General features: G+C 38.1%; 4 protein-coding genes across 19 annotated transcripts in view; 2 read left to right on the forward strand and 2 right to left on the reverse strand.

Annotated features, from left to right (window-relative positions):
• The window catches only part of LOC135104303 (G patch domain-containing protein 2-like), a 23,988-nt gene extending 17,231 nt beyond the window's left edge, over window positions 1-6,757 (forward strand). For 10 of the 14 annotated variants that reach the window (XM_064011544.1, XM_064011547.1, XM_064011549.1 and 7 more), the window contains 2 exons: window positions 155-358; window positions 3,350-6,757. In XM_064011544.1, the coding sequence (XP_063867614.1) occupies window positions 155-303 (149 nt within the window). In that variant the 3' untranslated portion in view covers window positions 304-358; window positions 3,350-6,757. The remainder of the gene's footprint in view (window positions 1-154; window positions 359-3,349) is intronic. The other 4 variants (XM_064011550.1, XM_064011555.1, XM_064011543.1 and 1 more) reach the window with 1 other exon arrangement.
• Window positions 6,750-11,970, reverse strand: LOC135104304 (cell growth-regulating nucleolar protein-like). Its single transcript, XM_064011558.1, has 4 exons — window positions 11,820-11,970; window positions 11,483-11,610; window positions 8,948-9,173; window positions 6,750-8,691 (listed from the first exon to the last, which is right to left on the reverse strand). Exons 2-4 carry the CDS (start codon window positions 11,602-11,604, stop codon window positions 7,900-7,902), a joined length of 1,140 nt encoding a protein of 379 aa, XP_063867628.1. The 5' UTR covers window positions 11,605-11,610; window positions 11,820-11,970; the 3' UTR covers window positions 6,750-7,899.
• A 1,451-nt stretch (window positions 11,971-13,421) lies between these two features.
• Window positions 13,422-18,225, reverse strand: LOC135104305 (ubiquitin-conjugating enzyme E2 J2-like). 3 transcript variants are annotated; one of them, XM_064011559.1, is made up of 6 exons: window positions 17,969-18,225; window positions 16,771-16,838; window positions 16,103-16,235; window positions 15,723-15,957; window positions 15,139-15,267; window positions 13,422-14,576 (listed from the first exon to the last, which is right to left on the reverse strand). In XM_064011559.1, exons 3-6 carry the CDS (start codon window positions 16,216-16,218, stop codon window positions 14,349-14,351), a joined length of 708 nt encoding a protein of 235 aa, XP_063867629.1. In that variant the 5' UTR covers window positions 16,219-16,235; window positions 16,771-16,838; window positions 17,969-18,225; the 3' UTR covers window positions 13,422-14,348. The 3 variants fall into 3 exon arrangements, with proteins under 3 accessions (XP_063867629.1, XP_063867630.1, XP_063867631.1); XM_064011560.1 differs by having other exon boundaries at window positions 16,762-16,838; XM_064011561.1 differs by lacking the exon at window positions 16,771-16,838.
• A 748-nt stretch (window positions 18,226-18,973) lies between these two features.
• LOC135104306 (large ribosomal subunit protein bL35m-like) lies at window positions 18,974-21,731 on the forward strand. The gene is made up of 5 exons (XM_064011562.1): window positions 18,974-19,093; window positions 19,612-19,811; window positions 20,422-20,595; window positions 20,954-21,089; window positions 21,365-21,731. Exons 2-5 carry the CDS (start codon window positions 19,612-19,614, stop codon window positions 21,473-21,475), a joined length of 621 nt encoding a protein of 206 aa, XP_063867632.1. The 5' UTR covers window positions 18,974-19,093; the 3' UTR covers window positions 21,476-21,731.
• Window positions 21,732-22,245: the final 514 nt, after the last annotated feature.

Below are 22,245 nucleotides of genomic sequence, written 5' to 3' on the forward strand. Positions count from 1 at the left end.
TTAATGTGATGTGTCTTTGGGAGTGTGCTTTATCATACTGCTTCTGCATTAAACAGGCTCATCTTTCCCTCCACATCCTATATAAATAGGCTCAGAATTTTGATAGACAAGTGTTGGCAGAGAGTTGACAGTAAGGTGTTTTGGGTTGTGGCAGGTGGCTACCGTCCTCCGGTGCCTAGCGTCAGCTGGGATGATGACGTGGGTGACTACTGTGCTGACTCCTTGTCTGAGCGACTGGCAGACTCAGAGCCAGATCCGCTGCCTTCCCCTACCTCCCTCGGCCTGCATGACTGCACGCTCTGAGGTTGCTTCTTGCTGGCTGCTCCATCACTGCCATAGTTAAAGTCTCAGTTTTAAGGTAAACCATTAGTTTTGCTACTGCATTGTTAGATAAGTATGTAAGGTGGTTCATATACTTTTAACACTTTCTGAGCTTGATTTTAAGGGATAAGACAATGTGAACATTATTATTATTCAATAACATTACTGCATTGTTAATTCCTAGAGGAAAGTTGTACCTCATGAATGAAATATGTTGGGTAGTCAAGAAATACTCACATAAGTTGCATGTTCTGCCGTTGTGGTATTCCTTAACCACACTCTGTCATAGTACTCATCCCACACCGACCTGCACTGATGGGCTTCAGTTACAGCTTCACAATATTTTTTTCCTGGTTGAATTCAGTACCTGCTCATGTATATTTTCCTTTACCTCTCTGTTACATACCACCAAGACTCACCTTCCAAAAGGAACACACCTTATCCTTATTGAGTGGCCATGTTTTTAACCTAATTAGAATTTACATTATGCTTCTGGTACCTTTAGTTTGCTTCAGAAAGTTAAGTAATTCAGAATTCATCAGTTGTGCCATTTATTTTCTAGTATGGCATGATAGTGGAATAGTATATATATAGTGCGTGAGGGAAGTGCCAAATATCATCAGTATTAAAAGATTTTTTGTTGTCTGGGACATTGGGATGTTTTTATTTAATATTGAATTTATAATTCTGTTGCTTTTAAAATGGTAATAGTGTTTAATGAATATGAAGTACAGCACTTGTATGCATAAGGCATTTCAAACCAAAACACATTTAATGTTTCTGTGTTACTGTATTGTCAGATATAAAGAATAATATCCCTTTGTCCCTACACTGAAGATACAAGATCCTAACTGTGGGTGTTGCCTTGCATTTCCTTCCATTATCAAAATATTGATTGGGGAGTTATGTTTGTTCATTTGGTACATGCAGAGAGTGTGTGCATGGCAATGTCATACTATGTGTATGGTGACTGGGTGCACAAAATGTGCAGTAGTGTGATATCATTCATGTAATTAGTTCTATCTATCATGTGTGGAGTAGGAAGTAAACAGTGGACATTTCTATCAGTATGTACAGTTGTTCATAAATGGGCTGATAGGTTGAGTGTGTGAAGCTTAACATGGCTGTTGATGAGTTCTCTACTGATGAAAGACAACTTTGTACATATGATATACAAGGTTTCATGGTTGTAAACCTAGTTAGGGTTTAGAGAGTCTTAGGGGATTGGAATTTGCTGAAGACAGCATGTCCTATATTACTGTAAAGAATACCAAGTGTGGAATTGGCAGACCTGGATTGGAGAGTATCATTGAAATGATGACGGATTTCCACTCAGTTCAGGCACAATCGACTTCTTTATACTACTGTCTTGTATGATTATAATTTCTTCAATTTACATTGAAGTTGTGCAACTGAACCCTTGTGTAATGTGAGGGGAATTGATCAGGGCCTAGGGATTAAAAATATTTTTAGTATATGGAAATGCTTATGTGTGTTTGTGTGCTCATGTGTACATGTTCCTTGTATTAGTTTACCACCTCCTGCCTATTTTTGAGTATTTTTTTTATGGAGAGGTAGATGTTTGGTCTCCAAGGTTGCATTGGCAGGATTTTGAATGGTGTCTTTTAAGTCAATTGAAGAGCCCCATGTCACCTCATATAGTTCCATGCTGCACTCACTGTCAAATACAGATTAGATGGGAAGACTTGGGTGATCTTCAGGCAGCCAGCTATACAATACATGGCCAGCTCTGTCAGAACTCAAATTCTGATCACAAGCTTACTATGTCTGAGCACTTGGTTGAGGAGCCCTAAGGAACTGTCCTATTTACATGTCCTCCCCCTTTTTTTTTCTCTCTCTCCCTCTCTTTCATCTGTTTTTGGTTGAAAAGACCTTGTATTTCTCTCTCTCTCTCTCTCTCTCTCTCTCTCTCTCTCTCTCTCTCTCTCTCTCTCTCTCTCTCTCTCTCTCTCTCTCTCTCTCTCTCTCTCTCTCAACCTTATGGATCATCAAATCACAAAACTGGATAAAAAAAGAGGCACAGAAATTGGATAACCTGTAAGAGCACCTCAGTCAAGTGCTCGGACATAGTAAGCTTGGAGATTAGAATTTGAGTACTGACAGAGCTGGCCATTTATCACATTACTGAGTGGCTGCCTGAAGATTACCCACCTGACTCCCATTGATCCTGTATTGGGAAGCTCTGTGGGGAGGGACATGGGCCTCTTCATTCACCCTACAGGCATCAATCAAAATCCTGCCAGTGACACGTTGGGGAAGAAATCCACCAAACTCCCTGAAGAATACAGAAATTGAGCGTAATGTCTACAAAAGGAAGACATCCCAGCAAAAGGGTTACCTAATATAAGGAAGGAACAGAGATGCACACTACTCAATAATCTACACCTTTCTTTTCTCCTCCAGTCTGATGTCTTTTTGTCTTGTCTCTCCTCTCTTCCTTTCTGGTGTCTTCTTGTCTGTCTCTTCTCTCTTCCTGTCTGGTTTCTTCTTGTCTGTCTCTTCTCACTTCCTGTCTGGTTTCTTCTTGTCTTCTCTCTTCCCGTCTGGTGTCTTCTTGTCTTCTCTCTTCTCATCTGGTGTCTTCTTGTCTTCTCTCTTCCTGTTTGGTGTCTTCTTGTCTTCTCTCTTCCCGTTTGGTGTCTTCTTGGCTTCTCTCTTTGTCAGATATCTTTTCTCTTTCTCTCTGGTATCTTATCTCTTTTTCCAGTGTCGTGTGTGTGTGTGTGTGTGTGTGTGTGTGTGTGTGTGTGTACATCTTGTCTTTGCTTTCCACTTTTCATGGATGATATTGACCTGATAAATATACAGTAAAACATGGTATTTATACCAAGATATTTCATATTGCCACAATTTGGTCTTTTCCCCATCCCTCAAAGGCCATTGGTACAAATCTAGTATCCCCTTCCCTCAAAGACCATTGCTACAAATTTAATTCAAGGCATAAATTAGGATAAAATGCCAAAATCAAGATAATGAACAATGATGATGCATTTCTTTTTCTCTGCAGAGCAGGTGTTGGCTGGACCACTACAGGAACTTCACATATCTTTGTCAAGTCAGAGAAGCTTGCTCTCCCATTCTTCTGTAGTCATTGAAAGACAAAAACTAGTACACAAGATTATGTAAAATGAAAATCATTGATATTGAACAGAGAATGGTTTTGTAGTTGACAGTTTGATATTTATTTATAGGTGAAGTAAAAGTCTGTCTTTTTCCTCAGGGTCTCTTGACAGGAGACAGTAACCTTTCATAGCTTGATTGAGTATTTACTGTAGACTAGTCCAGTAAACCAGACAGTGTTGCAGGCCATAGTTCCTTACTAGCATTAAGACTTTCAAAAAGATTTCTTTCAGTATTGGCACATTATTACTTTGCAAAATTAAAACCTGTGTTAGACTTTTCTAGATTGCTATTTTCATATTATTCTATCACCGTTCAAACACTGTTCAAATTATTTTAGTGAAGTAGAAATAGAATGTAATTAGATTTTTTAAAAGTACATCTATTTTCACCATGATAAATAATTTTTATAAAATTTATAACAATTAGATTAATGCATATTGTAATTGGTTAACAAAATGTACATACATCAAATAGCCATTGTGGAAAGTGATTGAAATGGTTGGTATTGTGTCTGATCTGAAAAGAAGTCCATTTCCTTCACTTAAGGTTGATGACTGACTGATCCTATTTCCTAATAACTGTGTGTTTAAGAGAGCACCTATAAGAAATATTGCTTTGTGTCACAGCAATGTTCAATAAGTTGTTCAGGAGTGAGCTAATAAACCATCACCTGTTGGTCAATCATGCCACTGCTAATGGTCAGAAGCTGTCTTGCCACAGATCAGATGTTGAGGAACAGTTCATATGATCTTTGATTTTCATGGTGATAGATGTCATGGTTTAGCATTGAAGTTCAGTTAAATTGAGATGGATGAAAACCAAAGTGAACCTGAATGGTTGAAAACTGACAATTTATTGGTTGAAAACTGACGATTTATTGGCTGGCTCACAATATTACCTAACACCAATTATGTATAAAAAGATTAAGAATTTTGTAATGGTTTGTGTGAGACCGTACTTTGTAAGAAGCAGATGATGGTGTTGATTTAAAGGAATGGCTCCAAACTGTATTGCTGTAGGTAGAGGTGTAGCTGGTGAAGCTGGCAGGGTCTGAGAACCTGTTACATCACTTCTTCCTTGATCCTACAATTTTGGTGTGTACCAAGTGTGGTTCTTGCTCAGGAAAAAAAACTGTTAAGTCTTGTAAGTCCTTCCTGCCTAAAATTGAATTAAATTATTTCATGGTGCCATAGCTTTAATGGTAAAGCTGAAGAGAATATGGTAGTTGATAGTTATTTATGATTGTAAATATTTACTAAATATTGATTTTATAATTGCCAACAATTTTTTAATCTACCTAAGAATATGAAAGTAAGGCTGACAGTCCCCTGGGAGGAGAAGCAGCCTAAACAATACATCATCCCCTTTGTCATAAATAAGAATAGAAATACTGAGGGGAAAATTCCCAACTCCTTCGCTCCGTCCCTTTTCATTATTATCTCTTATAACATGCAGGGAATTTAGTGGCAGTATTCTTTCAGCCTGGCCACAAAGTGTGCAACCAGGCAATGTCCCCACCAAAGACCAGTAAACTTGTTACTATATTATTTAAACCAATATGTGGTGGAAATGGACAAAAGTGATGATGCATCCCTTGCTATTGTTATTCCCAGTGCAAATTCAGACAAATCCATTGAGGTGCATGTTGTCATTAGATGAGACTGGTGAAGCATTGGATAGTACCCTGGGATGTTATGTCACATCTGTAAACAATGCAACACAAAGACTGTGTAACACCCCATTTTACTTTAATAATTGAGTAAAATACACTCATGCATTATTTTCCTTATAGCATGTTTACTGTGCGCTTTACAGCATCAAAATTACTTGCTACAGGTAAGTGCTTCTCGAGTACTAAGGTAGCAGTATACTCGAGGGAACTTTCAGCTCCTAATCCATGAGACAATCATCTTGAGAGTCAAATTTTCAAGTTTTGAATAAGCAAATGCATCTTGTAAGCAGTCAGTGCCTTAACTGTGTGGGTCATGTAACTTGTTTTTGTCAAGTTTTTCCTTTTAACCACTTTAACTATTTAATCCTATATCATTCAGGATTCTACTGTATTTGACATTAGGAAAAAAAAGTAGCTTACCTGTAGGGGTTCCATCTCCTAATCTTGTGATTCCACACCCTCAGAACAGCAGACTTTTTGTTGTTAGAAACATTTCTTGAAGTCATCTTTTGGAAATGGGACCAGCTACTCCATCACATTCTTCATATTGTCCTTGTGGCTTTCCATTCAGAACCCTTTCATTGATGTCTCAGCTTGAGAAACTGCTAGGAATCACAAGGAAAGGATTGAAGGGTATAAGTCTTGCAAAGCAAAGGGTTCTTATTCTTGGTAAGAAATCCTGGATCAGTTGTGAGGTAGCAGCCTGGATGTCATCATGATGAAGCTGCCAGTTGTATGACTCCTGCAGATTCAGTCTCTTGCTCTGCATCACGATGATGATAAAAAAAACCTTCATAATATTGTTTGTTGACCATTATGATACTGGATGCATATTCAAGAAGCACAATACTGCAGTATTAAGAATATCACTTGAATCTTGCTCCTCATTTCTTGCTTTTTCTAGGTATTGAGAATACTGGAAACTTTCACCCCTCTAGGTTCTTGTTTCATGCAAAAAACTTTTACACGAGATCAAATTTGTAAATAAACCAAAATTATTCCATGCTGAATTGTCATGAATCTATATACAAATGAAATTTGAAATTCTAAAAATGTTAAGTCTTCAAAAAGTAAATAAAAATACTGGAGAGAGTGAACTGGCAAGGCTGAGGGCTTAACACAATGCACAGCACTGATTTTGCAGAGGTGAATGTGAAAAGTCACTGGTCTGTTATAGCCATCACCATCACCACCATCAATGCCACCATCTTTCCAGGCATTCATATGCAACATTAAATGCCTGCTATTTGACTCTGATGTTCTTCAGTTTGACTTCTAAACAATTTTTACAGAACTAACCCCAAGTGTATTACAAAGACTTTTGAGGCTCATTCCCCCAAAATGTATTATTAACATTGAGTGAGACTTATTTACATGAAAATTATCATCAGCAGGTAGTTCTGGGATGATACAAGTACTCTCAGAATGCTTTGTGATACTGCTGATCACCTTGCATTATTATTCCAGGCCTAAGGAATCCCGGGCTTATCTATGTTTTAAACAATTCCAATGGATTAGCAGAACCTTTTAATAAACATTCATCCATATTTTTAATTTCTCTGTTTCTCCTTAGATTTTGCTAATTGTGCACCATCTATGTAGAAATAAAAAATTTACCAATCTTGACTTTTATTTATAGGTTATAAATCATGAAAAGTTAACCAAAAATTGTTAAATTTTCTTCTGCAGCCTGTTAATACAATCTTGGACACTCAGCATTAATGATCTGGTACAAATCCATCAGTAAATATAAAATGAATCCAGGAGCTGAATAATGTGAAGATCAATCAGTAACTTCCACTGATATAATTCCATCTCAGTATACAAGCAGCACCTAGTGATGCATTCCTAAAGTCTGCCAAGTTACATCACGGTCACTTATCAGGCTGTGATTTACTGAGATGTACAGTGAAACACCCAAATTGTACCATACTACATAAAAATACATATTACCAATAAGCTGCTGCTGACCTTCAGTAAAATGCCAGAGACACAGCAAGCAGCCTTATGGTGAGCTGCTGCTGCTGCTGCTGCAATTGAGCACACTGTCTCACTTAAAACACTTAAAAAAACTCAAGAGTACTTATACAAATTCATTCTTAAAATTGATTTATTCTAAAAACAAAAGCAAACACAGAGCTAGTAACTGAAACCCATCAATGTGTAGAACACATTAAAAACAAACTCCTAATTTGAGGAATACAAGAAAAAAAAAAATAAATAAATAATAAATAAATAAATAAAAATAAATAATAGTAATAATATTAATAATAATAATAAACAAGAAAAGGAAAACGAACTAGTCAGATGCTAAAAAGAACTAAAATTCCAATTTAATGCAAGTTAAATAATCTTCCAAATGTGTGAGCCTGACATCCACAAATTAACGTCTCACAATTGTGTGGAGATTACTTGCTGAAGGGCAATACTGAATTACAGCTTCACTACACTGGAATGGTGCTGATGCATCAGTGATGGATGTTGGCATTACAAACATGCAGTTTAATATTTGAAAAATAGCTAAGCATCATACAATTAATTCTGCCATCATGGTAACAACATTCAAACCAATTCAAATGAAAAGTGATGAAAGTGCACTTTGCCAACCAGCTATTCATTTCCTTGAATAACCATTCCATACAGTACATGTTACCCTGCTAAATCTTTCCTGAAGGCATTGCCAGTATGAAATAACTGAAATCATAATAATCCTTTTCAGGTACGTACATCAATCTGCTTAGCTTAATCAACAAAAACTATACCTACAGTTTTTGTAATTTAACTTTATCTTTGAACATTACAAAATTATTTCTTTTATTTAATTTCTTATGCAATATAGGTATTAATTCTGCTTTAGATTTTACATCTTCCCCATGGGCAGCATAGTAAAGGGCAAATACCTTCCTCTGCAGCTTACTGACCTTCAAGCCTTCCTCAGGGGCATCCTGGAGAACTTTTTTGATGGCAACAGTCCACTTGAAGACTGATGTGGGATGTGGCTGTGCTTGTTCATTTTCTTCATGCATGACATGGTTTTCATTGGTGATAAGAATGCTTTCCTCTTGCAAATCATTTCCTTTCTTCTTTTTCTTCTTCTTTGGCTCAACTGTTTCTTTGACCTGCTCCTCTTCCACTAATGAATCATCTCCTTTCCTTTTCTTCTTCTTTTTCTTTTTTGGCTCTGCAGTTTCTAAATTAGGTTCTGCTTCCTCATTGTTGATCTTTCTCTGAGTTTCGGATTTTGTATCATTATTGTGTAAACCATGCTTATCTTTCTTGGACTTCTTATTTTGCTTTTCTCTCCTCAACTCCTTCCTTTCCCTTTTGTTCAGCTTTGCAGTACCATTACTACAATTAATGTCTGTTTCATTATGTGTTTCCTGAATAATTTCACCAGTGCTTTTCTTGTCACTATTGTTTAATTCTGTCACACCATTCTTAGCACCATTAGTAGTAGTGATATTGTCATTTTTGGAGTTGGCATCTTTGAAAACCTCCCACACTTTATCCACTAGTTTCGTATTATTCACCCTGCAAGAACTCCTCATAAAGTTCTGAAATGAAAAAGTGGACAAATGTATGAAAACTAAGATATAATCAGCCACATGAGTAATGCAGCAGAGGTCTGACACAACCAAATAGATTACTTTATCCCATCTTTATCATGATTCCGATTTCAATTCATCCCTAATTACCATATCAAGTTCCATAAATTTTAAGAGTGCATTTTTATTAGTAGTAATTAAAACAAAGACAAACAGCCAGAGATGAACCTACAACAATTGCCATTTCTTCTCTAGCATCTCTTACCCTAAATTTGGCCTCCTTGCGGGGAATGTTAGTAAAGTAGATGATATTCTGCAACAACCCCCTCAACTGTGGATCCATGTTTTGGGAGTTGGCCACTTTTTCCTTGATTCTCATTACCCATTCCTCTTGCTTCTTCTCTCCTTTATTCTCCTTGTAAACATAGTTGCTTCCCCCATACTTCTGATCCTCTGATATGCATTTCACATGGTTGGCATAGTCTTCTCCCCTGTGGAAGAGCATATGTTATAAACTACTGTATTTGTTTCTCTGTGTATGATGTGACACTTTGGACACAATCTGAGAAACATTTTGAAAGAAACAACCAACAAATTTTCTCTGAAGTATACACATGTTATCACTTATTTCTTATTAAAATCTATTTATTGATTTTTTTATGTCCGGTTTCCCTAATCTGTCAGGGATAGGACAGTGCCTCTTAACAAAGGACTTTGGATTTGGCATTTGGTAACTGTTAACCCAAGTGGATGCTCTTCCTACCTTCAGACCAAGGCCAGGATTCAAACCCAAGCTCCTGAGGAAACCTTGGCCTTGAAAGCAAACATGGTCCCACTGTACCATGGCAGCCCCAGGATAACACTCAAAATAACATTGCCAAAACCAATAAAGGATACAGGATACCAAAACCAATAAAAGTATCTCAATGATTTCCATTTTTACTACCAAACACATGAACTATGACCATAACAATACTCAAGACTTTCCCAGAACTGAAGAGTAATGTAGTGGTAAGAAAAATTTGGGTAATTTTAAATAACTTAAGTTACAGGAGAATGATTGCACAGCTTCCTCACAAATAGAAAGCAATGACTAATCGTCCAAGGGAAACCATCAAATGCCAGCAGTGTTGTTAGTGGTGTCCTACAGGGCTTGGTCTTGGACCCTCTGCTTTTCCTCATGATAGGAGACAGATCAGAACCTGACACACTCAATAGCAGCATCTTTTGCAGTTGATACTAGGGCTCAATAGCAACATCTTTTGCAGTTGATACTAGGGTAATGAAGAAAATCTGCTCACAAGATGCACACCTACTACAGCAAGACCTAAACAAGATCCTAGAATGGGCAGAAAATAATGACATGGTCCTCAACAGAAACAAGTTTGAGCTTCTACGACATTGACATGAGGAAGCACTGAAAAGCTCAACAAAATACTATTGCAGCCAACAAGAAATAGTAGCCAAGAATGTAGTAAAAGATCTAGGTGTGGGTATGAACAATGATGCTACCTTCTCTGACCACATCACTAAAATAACAGCCACAGCAAGACAGTTGTCAGGCTGGATCCTATGGACCTTCCATACTAGGAGTGGAGAGAGTATGTTGACTGTGGAAGTCTCTGGTGTGTCAACGTTCGGAATACTGTTGTCAGCTCTGGTCACCAAGCAAAAGATCTGAAATCAATGCTCTAGAAATTCCCCAAAGAACATTTATAAGCAAGATCCAGGGAATTCAACATCTTAACTTCTGGGAAAGAATCAAGAAACTGCAACTACTTTCACTACAGAGATGAAGAGAAAGATATGCCATAATCTGGGAATTCAACATCTTAACTACTGGGAAAGAATCAAGAAACTGCAACTACTTTCACTCCAGAGATGAAGGGAAAGATATGCCATAATCTATGTCTGGAAGATTCTGGCAGACAGGGTACTTTACATAAACCTGCAGGAACAAACCCACTCAAAGAGAGGAAGATTATGCTATGTGAGGACCACTCCTGGATCACCTCCTAGAATCCAATCACTGCTGCACCACAGTTTTACCTAGAGGGCCCTTACTCTTTTACTGCATCCCTGTGAAACTCAAGAAATATGAGTGGCGTATCACCACTTGGATATATGGCTGGCCAATATTCCAGACCAACTACCACCACCAGGATACCCAAGCTCCAATAGTCTACTACACTGGACCATGGAGGACAGGGAGTTGTCTGGTTACAGTGGAGGCCCATCTCAGCTGCATCACTAACTGACTAAATACTTCAAAGGTATCAAAGGTAAGGTATATCAAGTAAGTTTTAGCAGGCATGATATAAAGATTTTTTTTTAACTTAGTTTGTATGATTCTGAAAATGCCCAAACTAAGATCTTATAATAATTAGTTAAATTTACTTTTCAGAGACTCATTGTTTTGTGACCAAAGCTGAAGTGCAGCAGCTACTGGTTCACCTTGCCTGGCAGGAAACCGCATGACTGACAGCTCAACTTTGGGAGATCCAAAGTAGAAGTCATGCTGGTTAATGTTCAGCTTAAATTAGTTTTTAAAAATTACCCGCTGTCACAGGGGCAAGAGAATAACACAGCCGGAGGTCAGAGTTGGTGGAGGGGGTTAGGGGAGCCAAACCTCACCAATTAACATTTAGGAACGTGTTTGCTTTCCCTATCCTAATGTTATGATCAAATGATGGGGACTATACATGAGCACGTCCCTCAAGCTTCCTGCACGGGAGCTTAAAAAGCCACAGCAAGGGCAATACATCATACAACATACAGCCACCACACAGACAGCACTCACCAGAAGTCCTTGCCACAGTCCATGCACGACACATTCTTGCCCCTCTTGCACTTGAACCAGTGCGTGGTGACCTGGTTCTTCTTCAGGCAGGTGCCACACGTGGAACACACGAAGTACACCATGGTGACCTGTCGCACAAGACCAGCAACGTGTCATTAGGTAGTTCAAGCGTCAAGCTGAGGAACCACAATCACATTCCCTAGGCATGACTGCATGTGGATTGCTTACACTGCCTGATTGAATCAATATAACCATAAGCTAATATTAGTTTCACTATGCTAGTAGTTACTGGCAGTCAATGGTATCAGTCAGACACACCAGGTCCACCACCACCCACCTGCACAAGCCACACGTGTCTACCAGCCCGACGGCGACGCCCGTCGTCTCTAGTCAGCCCGCCTGGCTCTCCTCTCACTAAACTCCCCAATCTTAGCCGCCCACATTCATTAACTATTCATTATATTTATATGTATTGCTTTCATTTCTACTGAAACAACAACAACAAAGGAGCCGATCTGACTCTCCCTTAGATATATTAGCAAAGATTTGGTCAACAGTTAACAACAGGCTATAATTAACTAACTTTGATGGCCTTGTCTTCCTATCAAACTTTCTGAGATGCTATAGGGCATGCTGAAAATATAATTACGGAAGACATCACTGTGACCAAAAAGCGTGTAGTTCAAACTGTTCAGTGCCTTGGTAAAATAATTCGCATTGACTCATGAAATACTTCAGTCATAATCAGCAGTTTAAGATTCTTCTGGAGCCCCTCCTACGTTCATGTGGGCTCACTGTTCCTCACTAACCTTTTTCAAAAGTCTTTTCATCTTTTCTTCAGCCTGCCTCTTCTTCCTCTATCATTATCTATCAAATCATCAATCAAGGGTTAACTAGAGAATTTATTTACAAGGAATTGCTCGTTACCAAGGGTCATATTATTAAGGAAACTGAATAAATAGTTCGTTATAAAGAGCCTTGGATTAAAGTAAACACGGTAATAATGAAGACAATCAGATTTACAAAAGAACAGCGTTATTAATGAAGAACCCATTATAAACAGGAAATACAAAGATAAGAAACCAACTGTTACTAGTAAGACATTTCAAGCATTCCTAATGAACTCTTTCAAAGCAGAAAATCTACGGGCACTACATGTCTCTTTTCACTAACTCTAAGGAAATAATTTGCCACATTTCATGTCAGTGTGGCACTGAAAGAAATGTGATTCCTTGTTGATCTTATTGCCTCTGGCACTAATATTACCATCACTACCACCATAACTACCACTACTACTGCTGCAGCTGCCACTACTACTATTGCTACTACTGCTGCTGCTGCCACTACTACTACTACTACTAGTATATCACCACTACCAATAATTTATACTAGAGTTATGGGTGTTCAAGAAATTAAGGCAAAGTCTCTCTCTCTCTGCATAATCTTGCTACACTGTCATCCCTCTTTCTCCAGTGACCAAATGACTATTGAAGAAGTTCCTTACCAAATAAACCAAAATATAGGTATAACATGACTGCAAACCCCAAGCATTATCTCCAACAAGTTATGCTCCATGACTTAAGACTTTGCTTAATATCAATGAGATCATTCTGTTCTAATTCTGCTTAAGTCACTTAACCTATATATACCTACATGGCAAGTTGTGGTCTCCTTTAGCAAATTTGCTAAGATCCTGTTTCACCCTGTTTTTAAGAATAAAAATGCAGAAGAGGATGTTGCTGGTTCCATTGTCCTGTCCTTTTCAATCACCTTTTACAGTATGCAGGGAATACAGTAGGAGTATTCTTCCAGTGTGACTGCATAGTGTGCACCCAGGCAGTGTTCCCTCCTGATACAGTGTGGCTGCATAGTGTGCACCAAGGCAGTGTTCCCTCCTGATACATAACAAACTGTCACATCAGGCTATCAAACAACTTGAACTCTACAGAAAAAAATCTATTACCCATTCAGCAGGTTCACAAAAATATATGTACAATTTGCTCTGTGGATGTCTCATTCAAATTAAATCTCAATTACTGCACATACAAAGATTGTGGTTTTAAATAATTCCTGCTTATTCATGTGCCCTAGAAAGGACAACAACCCAACAGTCATACACTAGAAATCAGAAGAAGTGCAATGATTAATCTGAGACAACACATACTCTTTGTTAACCTTCACAAGATGAGAAAATGCATGAAGAGGAACTACAGTAAGTGACTCCTATGGTTCTGATGCCACAACATCCCTGGTGCCATATCCCACCAAAGAAATGTGACCCCTGATAAAATTGTGTTATGATATCTATATCTGATGTAACAGATTCAAGAGCAGTATTTATCAACTGGTGCCTGAGAGATAACCTTTCAAACTTTCTTCACTCTCTTGCTCGTCCTTACAGTTATCAAAAAGTAGAAGGAACAGACCGAGCAGGAGGGAAATTACAGTCCAAGGTATAGAAAGGGAAAATGTTGACACAACACTCATCTTCTGTATTTCTTATACTGAAGGACATATATAACAAGTTGACAAAATACTATGTATTACACATACTTCTTATCTCCATCACACACATGATTGGCTAAAGTTATCATGAAGGGTTGTTGAAGAAGGACTATGTGTAGAAAGATGAAGTATAAATAAAAAAATAAATGAATGATGTGTGAATATTCATACATATCACCACAACATAATGCTTTTAATTTCACGATGACAACGTACCTGAAGGAAATACAACTGATGAATGATGTATAGCACAATATGCAGATTTATCTATATAAGCTAAATTGTATATAATTTCTTTATTCAAGTGCAATACATATCTGTTACAACAAAACGTTACAATACTGCACCATAATTAGCACTATCATTCTTCTTCATTTAACGTTGACACAATGTAAGAAACTGTCCAGGCAAAAAAGGCAAAGCCAACCACAATAAGAAGATTGGTCAGGGCAGACATCTGGCTGCTGTCCACATTCTGCTTACTGCTGTCGTTGCTGGCTGGGTCCTGGTCACACGGCCTCCCACTCTCAGCTGCCCGGGCTCTCTCAGCCAACTCCCGTTCTCGCTGGGCCAATTTGTTCTCAATTTTCTGTCATTGAAGATACCACAGAATAAATTACTAAGACAATTAAACCCTAAACAGATACAGATGTAAATCTAAAACATACATAATAAATAATCTTATAATGCAGTGGTTCCCAAACTGGGCAGCAGGGAATGTGAAGATAATAGTGGGGAAGTGTGGAGTCATCAACCCAAACATCACTATTTAAAAAGTTTATAGTGAAATTATTCCAAGAATAATGGATAGAATGAAGGGTGGAAAGATATAGGCATGCTTTATATGGGGACTGCCACATGAAGGCCTGATGGCTTCTTGCAACTTTCCTTATTTTCCTTGTTCTTGTATAACAAGTACCTGTCCTTACACCCATACAAAGTACAATTCTATTAGTCACTCTAATCTGCTTTCTATTAGTTCAGCTTTCCTTATAAGTTTTGCACATGTAACAGAGCAACTTGTCAAAACACTTTGACCTGCTGATACAGTACAGTAGTGGGTTGGGGAGGTCAAGTTTGTTACAACCCAAAGGGGGTGACATGTAAGATAATTTAGGAGCTTCTTTATAATGAGATGGAAAACAACTTACTTCAGTAGTTTCTGGAAACAATTCAGTGAAGATTTTGTTCTTAAGGTTAAAGCTTAAACTCTGCTGGGCCAATAGTCTCTTCTCAGAATCACTTGTCTCAATGCTGCCAAACGTTGGAGATTCTTCCAGCTGTGTGTAAAGAGATTTTCTATTATAGTCAGCTTTTGCATATGAACAGTGCTATACCTATTATCTCTATTAATATTCCTTTCTTTCATAAATGCCAATTTACATCAGGTTACTTATGATCAAACATATTGACAAATATACTAATTAAAAAATATTCAGAAATATGTAATCATCACGACTTCAGTAAATAAATACTGCCATTATAAACTAAAACGAGCAACATAAATTCTGATATCATGCATCTTTCTGAAACCCTGTAATAAAATCAACCACCTATACTGCACTCTGCATCCTAACAATTAAGCTATAGAATGAAATTAAAGAGCCAAAGGAACATTCATAATGAAAGAAAGGATGCTTTTGACAGTGTGGCCTTCAGACACAAGTAAAACAAATTGACAATAAATAACACCTGTGCTGTGTAAGCTGCACTGCATGAATTGTGAATTACTCACCATGAAGGAGAGGAGTCCTGTCAAAATGGTGGCCACAGACCAAGCAGGATTCCATGTGTCTGGGTGGAAGTCAGAAATGGAGAGGCAGAGACGAGTATTTGTCTTGAAGCGTCCTGATGGGGAAATCATATATATGCTAGGGGGCCGGAAAGGGTACTCCATGGGGAACACCAGCTTGCCATGGTAGAAACCACCTGCATATGGACTCTCTTCGGGACCTTCCACCACATAATGCCTGGGAATAGAATGTGGCTCTATTCACTCTATACAGTGAGAACATGAATCAATTAATAACCTTATAACCAAAATACTTAACTTATGGTTCTGCTTCATCAAAATCTATGGGTGTTTATGAAGTCAGCATATGCTGTGTTGCTCACCATTCAAGTATATTGGAGGGCAGAGGCTCAGCAGTCACATAAGGCACTGGGTCACGCTTGATACGCATGTAGTCAGCCCGCAGTCGAGCCGATGCTGTACGAGAAGGCTTTGACATCCCTTATTGATATTCCTCTGGAGAAAAAATAAAAAAATCTAAATAAATTCTTTAGCAATATGTAGTTTTAACACCTTCTAATTTAGTTGCAAAAAAATTTAGTTTATAATTCCTTGAACATGATAATAATCTAATGCTGCATTGTATAACCCATAATTATGTACTTTCAAAAATACATTTTTATTGCCAACCACTGATAAAGCATGTACAATACATATCTGTGGAAGTAGCCCAGCTGCATATACAGGCATTGTCACAACACAGTACACAGTGAGTAGGACATGTGCAGACTTAGACAATCACTTCACTATTTCTATACAGTGTATAACTGCTTGTGGCTCATCTTTTGATACAGGAACATGAAATTCACCTTGCACTGCATGCGTTTTGTTAGAACCAAGCACTCATCTATCCCAACACCCCACCACATACAGCACTCCACATGATGGTGTTCATGAAGAGCCTGTAGCTTTTAGCAATGAATGAATGAATGAATGAAATACGTTAATAAACAAAATAAACAGATAAATTAAATTCACATACCGTACTCACCAGTACACAATACAGCATTATCTCAAGATTCGTGTACCCAGCACTTGTGTTCCTCAGCTATTTGTGAACTGAGGAAGAAATTTATAATTTTACTAATTTTCCTCTTCACATATATTGAGTTCATGAAATTCTAACGTCGTCCAAGTATTGCATCTCAATTAGCGTAATGAATTTTTATCATCTTTTACAACTGAGTTCACATCTGTTAAGCAATCATACTTGTGATGCCTGAACCCATCCATGGGACTCACCAAATGCTGGAACACTCTAACATCCAGATGTGAAAGTTGACTGGTGAGTAAAAAGTGACAAGATAAATCATCATAAATATGAAGTTTTTTTTTTTTCTATCATGGCAACCACCAACTATTTTAAAATCCATAAATAACAAATGGATCAAGAGTGCATGTACCCAATACACATATAGAAATTCAGTCCGTTTGCATACTTCATGCATAAAACTGCAGACAATGCTTGACTCATATTTTCCCACAACATACATTATTTCCTTTACATGATGATGAAACAAAACCAAAGAAGATACTGAACATAGTAGATACAGAAAAAAAGAAACAGGAAACTAAGAGATAAGAGAATTATATAAATGCTGAGAGTGTATGTTCAAAGAATGGATGAAGAAATTTTAATATGCATACAAAATTAATATTAAGAGCAACTGACTCAAGGTGCATTGCCTGAACTCTGTTGAACATCACAAAACTGCCATATATAATCCCTTAACTGCCACCGAACACACAATCTCCTCAATCTTGTGCAACAATAAAAAAATAGTGAGCATGGTGAAATGTACACAGTGAACAACGTTGAGCATGTACCGTATGCAGGCTTATTTGTATCTTGGATCTATTCCCAACCTTATTTTCTCTCTCTTTTTCTAGGCTTCCATGATGTTTTTTTTGGTTTTAAAATGAGACGAAAAAAGAGAAGCCATGACAATTACCAGAAATTCAAAAGACTCAAGGTGGCAATGTGAGGCCGCGATGTGGTAAATGTCAACCACAGCTGGCACCAGACCTTCACCAGTGAACAGGGTGAAGTGCCCAGCTCCCCCCAACAATGTTATGAGCAAGTATACAAGTTAGTGTTGTTTACATGACTTGAAAGGCGTAGGGCAAACAATAATAACCAGCCAGTATACACCCACTACCCATTATTGCACAAGAGAAGCAGTACTTACCGACTAGCAAACTTATTCGTGATTTCGTGTTCCGTGCCTAAGTTTTCTGAATCAGGTGATGGCGAGCAGGTGACGTAATCTACATTGGGCGCATCTCAATTCCTTTTCAGCGTCACGGTCAGCAGAAAAGTGGAAGATATGCTGAGGGAGTCATTCTTTCGAAGAGAACTTTGTTGTTTATGTTCTGTATCAGCTGTGGACGTCACGACTGCGCGGAGTCGAGGCCACGTTGGTTCATCCTGCTCTTGAAACCTCGGGTGAAAAGAAACCCACAAATACATCCACTATTTCCAATGCAATGCATGCAAATCTTGGCCCTTGTTCTTTACTTCTTTTAAGCTCTCATTACAACTACTTTCAAAGGCCACAAAAGATAATTGGCCATTTTTTATATATATTTTTTTATTTTTTCCTTATTGATAGGGTAGGAAATAACATCATGACACGTTTCCTGATATGACAATACGTTTTTTGACCTACGGGGGAAAAAAGAAACCCACAAATACCAAAAAAAAAAAAAAAAAAAAAAACAGTTTTGGAGCCTGTTCTTAAGCTCTTTGGCCTTTCATTACGACCGCTTTCAAAGACCACAAAAGATAACTAGAGTTCTCATTGGTCTTTTTCTCCACTGACGATGTGGAATCCCTGCTGAGCGATCACATCATGGAAAAAGCCTTAAAATCCCTATCAGTTTCCCATAGAGCTGTAATAATTAAGAGATAAGTAGTTGAAACATTTGATGACAAAATTCCTTATATCCTGACATAACGCATTCTCTCTACTACTGGCAATCTGTCTCACATCACAGCAACCGCAGTTTCCACTCCTCCCGTGTTTTCTTCAGCTTTTTATTCATATCACATCCTTAGAGGGTAGGAAGAAAAAGACTCCTAGCAGAATCCATGGTTTTGTTTCTGCTTTGTATCCTTAAACGTTTCGCCGTCCAGCTTCCACAATAGTACTGGGATTTTTTGAGTGTTTAATCTAGTTGATAAATGGTACGATAAGTTTTTTTTTTTTTCCTTTATATGTATAACGGCTGAAATTGGTGAAGAGGGGGAGCGAGAGAGGCTGGGGGAGAGGGCCAAAGGAGGGAACCTGTTCAGGGAAGCACAACACAGGAAGGTAAACACGGGGTGCCTCGTTTGTCTTTTACCTTTGTATCTGAAGACTGTGGCAGGTCAGTTTGCACAAATTGTGTTTAATTACATGTGTGAATAGATTATTACTCATTGGAATATGAAAGGTGTGTGTGTGTTACCGGCAGATTACCTACAGGAATTATGATCAGAATACAATATAACAAGAGCTAGGCAGAAAACTGCAGTGTTCTACTTTCAGCACTTTGTGGAAAGATAATTCGTATTACAATTAGGAGTGTGGTTAAATAATGTTTGATTTAGAAGGAAGCATTCATGCATCACGTGGTGCTGCCGTGTACCTGCATGCTGGGTGCTTGACATCATGATATAACCACTTGTGCCTCAGAACCAGTTTTGCTGTGACTGGTTGAATATTCACACCCTACTATCATGACTGTGTTTGTGAACTGATTTTCATAATCAGCAATAGGACAGCAATATGTATGCCAACAAAGTCTAGTTAAATATGGTACACTATATGTGTAACTTTAATCTCTGCAGATGCTACGGTCGTTGTGCCGGCTTACGGCACACAGCAGGGTGGTCACTTGTGCCCTCAGACCTGCTGTTCAGGCCACTCCATTGGAGACATTTAGTGCACTTCTAAGAGCCAGTGCCACTGTGTCCAGCCAGAATTTGGCGTGTCAGTACAGCACTGGTGTGAGGCAGACAACTCACCTGTCACTGAAGGGCGTTTCTGGGTATGTTACAGACTATATTGGTCTAATATAATCATGGTATTGTTCTGGGATGGAAAGTTCGTCTTGAATGTGAATATAAATTGGTTTCATTTAGCCAGGTTATTGGTAGGCAGGATCTAAAACCTTGCCACCTTAGCCACTGCTGTTATAAAGTGTGTACTTTTAATGCTTTGCTTCCCACACTATAATTTATTCCCACCTCTGGCTGTCTGTAATCAATCCAGTCATAAATACGTACATTGGATTGTTTTATTTTATGTAGGATATTTCTATTCCAAAGTTTGTGGCTTTGTATTTGATGATCCACATATAGACATATAGATTTAAGCTCTTCATAGCTGCAATGTTGTCTTTCATCATCATAATTAAATAAATTTATGAAGGGCACCAAATTATCTTTTTGCAATTGGTAATTGATTTTTTTTCAACCTGCAAATTTTTGAGTAAAATTCTAGTTCAGTGGTGTGTTTAACTCTTGCTGTTTTTTTTTCTCACAGCTCTTGAGCTTTCTATTTTCTGCATGCCATTGTCTTGCTTTCTTAAGCACACCATTCCAAATTCCAGCTTTCATTAGTGCATCATTCCAGATTTCATTAGTGCATCATTCCAGATTCCAGCCAGCTAACACTAAATATGGAGTGATGCCAATCCTGACCAACTTGGCACCTCTTGCCCTGCCCTCTGCGGGTGCCACCCCCAGCCGCTCTGTGGTCAAGTGGTCATGGAAGAAGGGCAAGAGGAAGACTGTTAAGCCTGTTTTGAAGCGATTCAAGAGACTCCATTGGTGAGACCAAAGTCTGTTATTCACTGACATGCAGCTTAAAATAGTACAAAAAATTGATGAACCAAATTACAGTGTTACATTAATGCCTTTTGGAAGTATTGTGTTGGACTATGATTTGTGTTCAGCTGAACCAGACGTTCAATCCTAGACCTTATTTGTAGTCTTGAAAAATGAAAAATCATGCAAGAAGCTTTATCCACATTTCCATTTTTCTTATGTGCTGCTTTCATATAATTTTAGTGAATTTCTTTCTTCTCAGTTCATACATTTTTCCTTTGTGTGTCATTTTCCACAACAAATTATGAACTAGTGTTTTGTGCTGTGGTGTCTACCTCCGTTAATGGGTACCTTGTTCCAGGGGAACACAAGGCATTTGGATCAGGGCTCGAGCAGGTGCCAGAAAGAGAATGTGGAAGAAATCTCCTGCCCAGAGACGTCGGTGCAAGACGCATGTTTTCTGCAATGCAACACAATCCTATATGTTGGATAAAATGGTGGGTATTTTATTTGGTGTTTATAATGCATAGAGAAAGAGTCTAAACTGAATAGTGTTAGAAGAAACCCATATTCTTTATTCCTTTCTTTGCAGAGATGCACTATATCACACCATTGTGTTCTCTTCATTCCTTTATATGTTGTAGTTTGATACCCTCCAGTTTATTCCTTTACCTTCCCTCAATGGAGAAACCATTTCCACTCACAAAACCCTCACCCTTAATTTTGTTCACATCACAGGTATCCCTAGGTAACTTTATAACTTATTCTTCAGGTGACACGGTATTGGAGGAGAATGAGGTTCTATCCTGACGACCCTTATGCCCCCTACATGAATAGAGAAAACTTCAGGCTGACGAATGGTTACCCAAAGGAGTTTTACTAATCACCACAGTGTACTGAGAGAAGGTAGTGTGGGGGGGTAGGAAGCTGTTTCACTTACCTGCTCATCACTATTAGTTCCAGACCCAGAGTGGAAAGTTCTTAGCAACCTCCTTTGGTTATCTTTTGATGTACATTGTGTATAGTTGTATATTGCAAATTATGATTCTAGTATAATTTTGAGTATGTTGCTAAATTCTTGGCTTAGCCTCATCTGTCTTAACATGTTTGTATCCTTGATAAAAGTCAGACGTTATGTATTAATGTTCTGTTATTTGGCCTTGGATATGGGAGCATAGGTATTTTACTGGTTAATGTGTGTGTGTGTGTGTGTGTGTGTGTTTATATATATATATCCATGGGTTTCCTGATGAGAAATGTGAAGGCAGATCATGTTAAGGATAGAATAATTGGAAACTGATCTGTCAGATATACATGGAAAGAAAACAAAGAACATAATTGTCTTTGTAAGCATATAATGGCCAATAATTCCACATTCCACATGACTTAAAAAATGGCTATATATTTACAGGAAAATCCCAATGATACAAGCAGTTAGGTTCTATCTGAATTGCTCATACAGTGAATTCTCATATAATAAAGCAGTTAGATTCCATTTGAATTGCTTATACAATAAATTTTCATATAATGAAACCTGTAACTAATGTAAAAAATGCATTAGGTTTAGTGACCCTTGTCACAAAGGTTTTCAAGCTAAAACGTATGATACCGATCACAACAAATGTGTCTATGTTACAGGACTGTTGATAAAGC

The sequence above is a fragment of the Scylla paramamosain genome, chromosome 10 (genome assembly GCF_035594125.1).
Source record: "Scylla paramamosain isolate STU-SP2022 chromosome 10, ASM3559412v1, whole genome shotgun sequence".
In the NCBI taxonomy this organism is placed as follows: Eukaryota; Metazoa; Arthropoda; class Malacostraca; order Decapoda; family Portunidae; genus Scylla; species Scylla paramamosain.